The 10,286-nt window shown below is 52.9% G+C and overlaps 1 protein-coding gene across 3 annotated transcripts in view; it reads right to left on the reverse strand.

Moving 5' to 3' along the window:
- Window positions 1–1,218: 1,218 nt before the first annotated feature.
- Window positions 1,219–10,286, reverse strand: part of mmp23bb (matrix metallopeptidase 23bb) — a 10,575-nt gene continuing 1,507 nt past the window's right edge. The window contains exons 2-8 of one of the 3 annotated variants that reach the window (XM_036214824.1): window positions 8,354–8,460; window positions 5,909–6,048; window positions 5,665–5,808; window positions 4,431–4,595; window positions 1,929–2,039; window positions 1,732–1,858; window positions 1,219–1,632 (exon numbers count right to left, since the gene is read on the reverse strand). In XM_036214824.1, coding sequence (XP_036070717.1) covers window positions 1,440–1,632; window positions 1,732–1,858; window positions 1,929–2,039; window positions 4,431–4,595; window positions 5,665–5,808; window positions 5,909–6,048; window positions 8,354–8,460 — 987 coding nt within the window. In that variant the 3' untranslated portion in view covers window positions 1,219–1,439. Of the gene's footprint in view, window positions 1,633–1,731; window positions 1,859–1,928; window positions 2,040–4,430; window positions 4,596–5,664; window positions 5,833–5,908; window positions 6,049–8,353; window positions 8,461–10,286 lie in introns of all 3 variants that reach the window. The other 2 variants (XM_036214825.1, XM_024276908.2) reach the window with 2 other exon arrangements.

The raw sequence follows: 10,286 nt of genomic DNA on the forward strand, positions 1-10,286 counted from the left end.
CCAGCTGTTCACTTGTTAGGATGGTTATTTATTTTAAATACCGCTGAACACGCTTCTCACGTGCATCTGACCAGACTGTAACCTGGCAGCGCATGTGAAGAGACAAGCATTTCTCCAGCGGCGTCACCCAAATGCTCCTTTTATCTGGACAAAAATGAATAAATGTAAGTAAATCCCAAAGGACCGCTGACAGAATCAAATGTTGGAATGGTTCTCCCTCAAAGGCTTCAACAATGACTTGTACGATTCTCCACCGTTATTAAAGTAGAAGCTGTTTACATCCGCGGTCTCGTGGTCGAGGCGTGGAAAGAGGCGGAGACTCACAATAAACTCACTCCAGATTGGTGACAGTACTTCCTGTAGATTCATGACTCAGCTATGACTCAGACCAATCGCTGAAGATGGGTTGCAGACGTTTGCAATATGGCAATAGACGCTTCAGGAAGTGACGGTGAAAGCGGCGGTCTACTTTCACGAGGAGAGGAGGTAATGCATTTCCAATGGGGACCTCATGGTTCCAGGAGTCCAGTATTTTTAGACTGTCTTTGTGTTAAAACCTCATTTCTTCCTGTATTTGGGTTGAATAGTTTTGGTCATAATAAAGAAGAGTTTGAACCATCAGTTTGTCTGGGTTCTAATGGTTCTAATGGTTCTAAGGTTCCTGATGGTTCTGATGGTTCTGATGGTTCTAAGGTTCCTGATGGTTCTGATGGTTCTGACAATCGCTGCTGGGATGTTTGCTGATCTTTTCCAGAATCACTGATGCATCTCTCTCTCTCCCTCTCTGCTCCTCAGTGCCTCACCACCTTAAACTATACAAGTCAGAAACATTTACCTGGATGACAAGCCCCTCCCACAAACAACCTGTGGTGACGCCTCCTTTCTCCAGGTGTGGGAGGAGGTGCTTCAGGCTGGGTGTGGTCACAGCGAAGCAGCGAGCGGACAGCCCCTGCCTTCCATAGGGGCGGGTGGTGGAGTGTCCCACCCCTCCGCTGACCCCCCCAACCCCACATGTGGGTCAGAGGACCAAACCCAGACACTCTTTGTGTGCAGCTTTTGTCTGCTGGCTGAGAGTGCCGTCTGCTCCAGTTCTCACATTCAGCCGCCGCTGGAGGTCAGGATCTGGATGGGGGGGGGGTCTCTACAAAAACATGTCTGGGGTTTGATTCCCTCGGATGTCACCTTCTGTTTAGAACAAAGTAATCTGAGTACCACGAGTGAAAGATAAGTTACTTTATTGTTCCTCTGAGGCGTCCTCAGACCCAGAAGCAGGAAGTGCTCAGAGGCCACGCCACCAGGGTGGTCATCACGCCGTTAGCTGAGCATGCAGCAGTTCAGCTGGAGGACGCCATTCTACTGTCACCTGCAGAGCAGCGCGGGCATCGATCTGAAATGCCGGGACATCCAACGCTCGCCGTCGTCTGATTCTGTCGGCGCCATCAGCTGTTAGACGGCCGGTCCGGTTTCAGTCGTATGGCCCAGGAGTTGGCGGACACCGCGTCGCCCCCACGGTGAACGCGGCACGTGTACACGCCCTCATTGAACTCGTTGGCCACGATGCGCAGGTCTCTGTCCTTCATCACGATGTAACCCGGGATGGAGGCGAGGATGCGCTCGCCGTCTTTGTACCAGCTGCAGGAGACAAGACACCAGCTGAGTGTTCCCGCCCCAAGGCGGGCTCCGCCCCATCAGCTGATCAGCACACAGACATCACCGAGTTCACCAGCTGACCTGACTTTGGACCGAGGGCGGGGCTTCTTTGTTCCGCAGCGGAAACCGACCACTCTCCCTCGAGGGACCGTCTTGACCTTGATGTTGGCCGACGGCGCCGTCGGGGTGGTGAGGATTTCCAGGGGCTCTGCAGAAGCAAACCAACAACCAATCAATCTCTCTGTGAGCGAACAGCGACACTGTGAGGACACACCCACCAAAGCAGAGGTCGCAGCGGAGAGGACAGTTCTTCTTCATGAAGGTCTTCCTCCGCTCGCACAAACCTAGCCGGGCCCACGAGTCACAGAGCCGCTTCTTATCCACGCAGCCTGGAGAGAGGAGACGCGTTTCAGGAGGAGACGCGCTTTAGGAGGAGACGCGTTTCAGTAGGAGACGCGTTTCAGTAGGAGACGCGTTTCAAGAGGAGACGCGTTTCAGTAGGAGACGCGTTTCAGTAAAAAACATGTTTCAGGAGGAGATGCGTTTCAGTAGGAGACGCGTTTCAAGAGGAGACGCGTTTCAGTAGGAGACGCGTTTCAGTAGGAGACGCGTTTCAAGAGGAGACGCGTTTCAGTAGGAGACGCGTTTCAGTAAAAAACATTTTTCAGGAGGAGACTCGTTTCAAGAGGAGACACGCTTTAGGAGGAGACGCGTTTCAGGAGGAGACGCGTTTCAGTAGGAGACACGTTTCAAGAGGAGACGCGTTTCAGGAGAAGATGCGTTTCAGGAGGAGACGCGTTTCAGTAGGAGACGCGTTTCAGGAGGAGACGCGTTTCAGGAGGAGACGCGTTTCAGGAGGAGACGCGTTTCAGGAGGAGACGCGTTTCAGGAGGAGACGCGTTTCAGGAGGAGACGCGTTTCAGGAGGAGACGCGTTTCAGGAGGAGACGCGTTTCAGGAGGAGACGCGTTTCAGGAGGAGACGCGTTTCAGGAGGAGACGCGTTTCAGGAGGAGACGCGTTTCAGGAGGAGACGCGTTTCAGGAGGAGACGCGTTTCAGGAGGAGACGCGTTTCAGGAGGAGACGCGTTTCAGGAGGAGACGCGTTTCAGGAGGAGACGCGTTTCAGGAGGAGACGCGTTTCAGGAGGAGACGCGTTTCAGGAGGAGACGCGTTTCAGGAGGAGACGCGTTTCAGGAGGAGACGCGTTTCAGGAGGAGACGCGTTTCAGGAGGAGACGCGTTTCAGGAGGAGACGCGTTTCAGGAGGAGACGCGTTTCAGGAGGAGACGCGTTTCAGGAGGAGACGCGTTTCAGGAGGAGACGCGTTTCAGGAGGAGACGCGTTTCAGGAGGAGACGCGTTTCAGGAGGAGACGCGTTTCAGGAGGAGACGCGTTTCAGGAGGAGACGCGTTTCAGGAGGAGACGCGTTTCAGGAGGAGACGCGTTTCAGGAGGAGACGCGTTTCAGGAGGAGACGCGTTTCAGGAGGAGACGCGTTTCAGGAGGAGACGCGTTTCAGGAGGAGACGCGTTTCAGGAGGAGACGCGTTTCAGGAGGAGACGCGTTTCAGGAGGAGACGCGTTTCAGGAGGAGACGCGTTTCAGGAGGAGACGCGTTTCAGGAGGAGACGCGTTTCAGGAGGAGACGCGTTTCAGGAGGAGACGCGTTTCAGGAGGAGACGCGTTTCAGGAGGAGACGCGTTTCAGGAGGAGACGCGTTTCAGGAGGAGACGCGTTTCAGGAGGAGACGCGTTTCAGGAGGAGACGCGTTTCAGGAGGAGACGCGTTTCAGGAGGAGACGCGTTTCAGGAGGAGACGCGTTTCAGGAGGAGACGCGTTTCAGGAGGAGACGCGTTTCAGGAGGAGACGCGTTTCAGGAGGAGACGCGTTTCAGGAGGAGACGCGTTTCAGGAGGAGACGCGTTTCAGGAGGAGACGCGTTTCAGGAGGAGACGCGTTTCAGGAGGAGACGCGTTTCAGGAGGAGACGCGTTTCAGGAGGAGACGCGTTTCAGGAGGAGACGCGTTTCAGGAGGAGACGCGTTTCAGGAGGAGACGCGTTTCAGGAGGAGACGCGTTTCAGGAGGAGACGCGTTTCAGGAGGAGACGCGTTTCAGGAGGAGACGCGTTTCAGGAGGAGACGCGTTTCAGGAGGAGACGCGTTTCAGGAGGAGACGCGTTTCAGGAGGAGACGCGTTTCAGGAGGAGACGCGTTTCAGGAGGAGACGCGTTTCAGGAGGAGACGCGTTTCAGGAGGAGACGCGTTTCAGGAGGAGACGCGTTTCAGGAGGAGACAATGTATGAATGTTCCGGTGATGGTCTGAGGGGCCGTAGGCCCATACTGGCAGCCACGCCCCTGTCAGCCTGCCCCAGGGCAGCTGAGGCTTCAGTAGTAGCTTACCGTCACCAAGTATGAATGAGGAGTGAATGAATAATGGATACACAATCTAAGTGCTTTGAGCGTCTGGAAAAGCACAGAAATGGAGAAATGTCTATATGCCTTACCATCTCAGATGCAGGTAATCTATTATTATTTTTTATTATTATGATCACAGGGTTGCTGGAGCCTATCCTTGCTGGACAGGTTACCAGTCCATCACAAAGTTACACAACAACACACACACATCCACACACACACACAGACCTCAGGCTGGTTTAGAATCCCCAATGAACCAACCGGGTCTGGACTGTGGATGGAACCGTAGAACCCTCCCCTGAACCAGGAAAACATACTAGCTCCACACGAGAAGTCTGGATGGAGACTTCAAAGTGTCCAGGTGTTACCGTAGAGCCTCTGGATCCCCCAGACGTCGTCCTGGGCGATGTTCCTCTGGCCCGTGTACGTGGCGTTGGGGTGCATCAGAGCCTGAGGGTCCCGGGAGTGCCACAGTCCCAGAGCGTGCCCGATCTCGTGAGCTGCCACCTGGACCAGGTCATTTAGCCAGACACCTGCAGGGTCAGGGTCAAAGGTTATCAGGACCGGCTCAACCAAACAGGTTTAACCATTTACACCCAGCCTTACTCCAGGTCCAAGTCTCCAACCGTTCAGACAACAACCTGGTCCCAGGAGTCCTGATTGACATAAAGTAGAACGACACAGAGAGACTTTTCTCTGAGTCAGCTATGGCATCAATGGTTACGGCGGTGTGAAGAGCGGGAATCATTTAGCCGGCGCCGTGATGCTCCAGAGTTAAAGGGTTAATGTCACAGAACTAAACCGTCAGAGAAGTTTCATGTCTGCAGCTTCTGTTCTGCCTTAGGCTTCTTCATGATCTACCACTAACGTTTGATCCAGGATCTATGCAGACCGACGTTTTGCCGCCGAGAACTTCTGCCACATTGTTTCTCTGTGAGACCGGAGCTCAGAGAACTGGATCGATCTGGATTCTTTAAGGTCTTACATTTCCTGTGTTCACTGAGGCTCCGCCCACAGCATCCATCAGTACATAGAAAGTACACCTGAGGACATACCGGAACCTGGAAACTGTTCAGTCCCAGGTGTTCATCTCTGAGTCTCACTGATGGAAGTTTGGATCAAGATGATCTGATCCATTTATGGTCAGAGAATCGGATCCAATCAGATCCATCAGAAAGAACCGACTATGAATCGGATAACAGATTCTGATCTGAATTAAATCCCTGTTCAAATGAACCATTACCCCCATACATCAGGTGACAGGACGGCCTCTTCTCATTGGTTTATGAGATGGTCCGTCTCTGCAGCCCAGCGGAGTCTTTGTTTCTTATTCGGACATGTCAGAGCTTTGAGGGGTCGACCCCAGCCAGAGACCCCGACCACACTCAGACCTCATCCGTAAGCCAGCCTGACCACGTCATCATGTCCAACCAGACTAGCCAACCGGACTCCTGATGTGAGCCCGATCCGTTCCAGTACTACGCTAAGCTTTCATTATGACATTTTCTATGTTCTATCATAGTCTTAGGGAGTCAGTCAGGAACCAGGACGCTCTGAACCTCCAACCGAGTGTCCGTGTGCTGACAGAGTCCAGCCAGTTACCCTGTTTCCAGCTGAACCTGGACTTGCCGAGGATCCAGAACTCGTGGTTATCAAAGTGGATTTCCCCTCGCGGCGGCAGGAAGGCGTGAGCCAGCTCACCGTTGAGCCCGTCGAAGCACGGGTGGAGAGGAGACCACCAGCAGTCTGTGTGGTTGAAGGTGAAGAAACCTGATTGAGACGTTCAGAGCGTCAGCCCCTCAGGAGAGAACGGCTCCTGAAGTCAAGGTTCCAGGCGGGAACGTACCCAGAGTGATGTCAACGCTGGAGTTTCCATCAGGAAGTTCAGTGAAGGTCAAAGGTGAGACGTCGCTCCACTTGGTGAAGGCGATGCTGATGGCCTTCCTCGTGTCCTCCATGTTCAGAGTGTTGGGAAACTTGATGATCCTGCAAGTCAAAAAGAAGAAGTTTGAGTCCTGAAGCTCGAGGGCCAGCTGGCCCACAGCCGGATCAGGTCACGACCCAATCGGGTCCACGACCAGATCGGGTCCACGACCGGATCGGGTCCACGACCGGATTAGGTACACGGCTGGATTGGGTACATGGCCGGATCGGGTCCACGGCCGGATCGGGTACATGGCCAGATCGGGTCCACGACCGGATCGGGTACACGGCTGGATCGGGTCCACGACCAGATCGGGTCCACCACCGGATCAGGTCATGACCAGATCGGGTCCACGGCCGGATTGGGTCCACGACCGGATTAGGTCACGACCGGATCGTGTCCACGACCTGAACGGGTACACGGCTGGATCGGGTACACGGCCGGATCGGGTCCACGGCTGGATCGGGTCCACGACCAGATCGGGTCCACGACCGGATCGGGTCCACGACCGGATCGGGTACATGACCGGATCGGGTCCACCACCGGATCAGGTCACGACCAGATCGGATCCACGACCGGATTAGGTACACGGCCGGATCAGGTCCACGGCCGGATCGGGTACACGGCTGGATCGGTTCCACAGCTGGATCGGGTACATGGCTGGATCGGGTACACGACCGGATCGGGTACACGGCTGGATCGGGTCCACGGCTGGATCGGGTCCACAGCTGGATCGGGTCATGACCAGATTGGGTCCACGACCAGATCGGGTCCACGACCGGATCGGGTACACAGCTGGATCGGGTCAACGACCGGATAGGGTACACGAACGGATCGGGTACACGGCTGGATCGGGTCTACGGCTAGATCGGGTCCACAGCTGGATCGGGTCACGACTAGATTGGGTACACGACCGGATCCGGTCACGACCAGATCGGGTCCACGACCGGATCGGGTCCACGACCAGATCGGGTACACGACTGGATCGGGTCCACGACCGGATCAGGTCATGACCGGATCGGGTCCACGGCCGGATCGGTTCCACAGCTGGATCGGGTCACGACCAGATTGGGTCCATGACCAGATTGGGTACACGACCGGATCGGGTCCACGACCGGATCGGGTCATGACCGGATCGGGTCCCCAAACCTAGAAATGTTCTGAGGTTCTGGTTAGAGTTCTGCCGACTCTTTGTTTGGCTTTCCCTCTGGCTCCAGCAGGTATCCACACTGATAAATTAATTATGCAGACGACTCTCACAGTTACTCTACACTCACAGTAGTGACTATAGACCCACCAACCACTGCGTCTCTGCAATACTGGAATACTTTGCTGCAGACAGATGGATGATCTCGGATCCACAGAGAAAGGCTTCTCTTTCAGAACCTTCAGGTCCGGTCAGAACTCAGACTTGGACTTTACAGTCACTTTAGTCTAGACGTCATGAAAGGTATCCTGTCTGAACCGGACCTGGAGAGACGCATCCACTGTTCTCTCCAGCAGATCAGACACTGGAATGATTTGGACTCAGCATAAAACAACATCTGGAACCGGGCAGACCGGGTTCTGCCCTTAAAAGGGGACAGAGGACCTCGTCAGGTCTGTCTTCAGGTCTGTCTTCAGAGAACGAGTGTTAAGCAGCTCCATGTGCTGAAGTCTCTCCATGCATTCAGCACCAAAGTCCATGTTGGTCTCACAAGAACCAGCTGGACTCTGACGGTCCGAGACGGTCTACTTCTGCTGGAGCCAGCATCAAGAGCGAACAAGCACCTTTCACTCTGGAACCGTCAATCTTCTGGTCTTTCTCTGGACTCTGACGGAGGTCCAGACTAAAACTGTGCATCCAAGTCCAGCAGCTGCAGGTCTTTCTCTGGACTTGAGTTTGAGTTTAAACTGACTTCAATCATACTTTATTATTTGACAATTTTCTTAATAATTGACATTTTAAACGTTGTTTTAAATGTTCTATTTATTCGTCTTTTCTTTGACACTGGGAATACGTTTTTTTACGAATAATCTGGTCGTTCTTTGGTTCCAGCAGGTCGTGTTTTCATGGTAGAAACTGAGAACCGTTATTGAACACAAACATCTTAAACCAAAGGAAAAACTATGAAGCGGTTCTGACCCGGTACCGAAGGGTCTGAAGTGCCAACACAAACCAGAGGACTCCATGCATCATCTGTGAGCACGTGTTCTGGTTCTGGAAGAAGCTGATAGACATCGTCTCACTGCTGACAGACCAGCGGCAGACCGTCATCTCTTTACTGACAGTCCCTGAACCCCTCGTAGCATGGGGGTGGTACCTGTGAAGGGGGCGTGTCATAGGACACCTGAGTGGTGACATGTGGAGTGGGTGAGCTGCTGAACCTGTAGGTGATGTTATGGTGAGTCCACTTGTATCCCAGCGGGTTGATGGCGTAGCGTCTGTTCCTCATTGCTCTGGTAGCTAACGGGGCTGCGCCGCTCCGGGACGCCTGGAAAACAAGGAGGTGTCCTCATCAGAACCCCCCATCTGTTCTGGAGGGGGGGTTCTGGTACTGACAGGTCTGAGCATGCTCAGTATGCAGGAATCCATCAGGTCATTGACCCATGTCGTCAAACTTTCAGAGGATGAGAGCGACGGCCTCCTCCTTCCAGAACACGGAAACAACCACCGGATCCATTTCCTGTTCTATCAGCTGACCAATCAGAGCGGAGGCCCTCTAGTGGTGGACGGATGTCACTGTTACATCAGGGGTTTGGGGTCAACTTTATTTACATCCTATTTGTGTTTTTTTACCGGGGGGGGGGGGGTTAGATGACTAAAAAATACATAGGATTTATCAATGTAACTTTCTGGTGTAAATATTTATCAAAGGGGCGGGGCCTGTCCATCTCCAGACTCAGGTATTCCACACGTACCTGTTGGCTCCCCCTAATATAAACCCCGGTCCGTTCTTGTTTCTGAAGCGCTTCATGTTTTTCTGCTTTGACGATAAATGATGGGGGGGTCTGCTGATCCTCCCCTCCCCGCTCTGCACAGTGGTGGGCGGAGCCTCAGTGAGTTCGTTTGTTGGATTTTCTTTGTTTCCTGAAATAACTCAAACGGTTCGGAACACGTCGATGTGAAACAGGAGTTCAGTGAAAGACTTGGAGCTTTTCAACCCACAGAACTGGTTCTGGTGCAGAATCTGCTGTTTTGGGACATTCCTGCAGGGGGGGGGGTCAGATGTGAAACATGTGTGTTCTCCTTTCATGCCCCCCCACCCCCACATGTGTCACCCACATGTGAACTCAGCTGTCTGGTCCCCCGCCCCTCACAGGTTTCAGGTTTCCTCCGGGCCCAAAGTTCTGCAGGGTTCTGTGGGCTGAAGTCTTCCTGTCTGAGTCCAGTCGGTTCTTACCAGACATTTAAAGTTTTAGAAAAAGATTTTTCTCATTTACTGCTGCATGCTGAGGGAAGCCTGACGCAGCAGAAGAGGAGGATGAAGATGGAGGACAGGAAGAGCTGGACGGTCAAACGGACTCAGATCATCAGATCTGCTGCCAGAAACACAAACTGTTGACTGTATATAGAGAACTGGACCGAGCAGCTGTGATGTCGCGTCTTACTTCTTGCTCCAGCAAATGAAGCCCATTCTGTCGCCATGTTGGAGCCAGATGACAGTGTTTGGTCTGTGTCACGTTTCTATGGCAACTACTGTCACCAATCAGGACGGAGCTTGTTGAAAGGCCACACCCTTCTCAGGAGAATCTGTCAATCAAACGTTGGAGGAGGGGCCAGCAGGCAGCACATGCTTTTACTGAGGCCTCTGATTGGTCAGTTTATAACCTGAACTACAGAATATCATAAAAACTCTTTTCATTTCATGTATTCATTCATAAAGTACCTTCACCAGCAGCCGAGGACGCCCAAAGTACACAAGAAAATACATAACAATCCTAAAAACAATTTAGAAATAAATACGTAAAATCCTTTTAAAATGAAATCAAACTGTACATGATAAAAGCAGCTAGACAGATACTCCGGCGCAGATACTAGACAGATACTACTTCCTCTGGTATGTCAAGCCCAGTGTGTTCCAGTGTGTTCTAGTGCAGTGGTCCCCAACCACCGGGCCGCGGACCGGTACCGGGTTGCAGACCCATTGCCACCGGGCCGCGGAAGAATTTAGGGACTTTTTTTTTTTTTTGTCAGAAATCTTTTATTTTTAAAATCAACCGGGTTTTCTTGATTATATTGAGCGCTAAAAGCAGTCCAGCGGCGTGTCACACGAGAAAAGCTGCATGTGGAACCTTTCTCCGTGAATGGATGGGATTA

This window comes from Oryzias melastigma, linkage group LG13 (genome assembly GCF_002922805.2).
Source record: "Oryzias melastigma strain HK-1 linkage group LG13, ASM292280v2, whole genome shotgun sequence".
NCBI classification, from domain to species: Eukaryota; Metazoa; Chordata; class Actinopteri; order Beloniformes; family Adrianichthyidae; genus Oryzias; species Oryzias melastigma.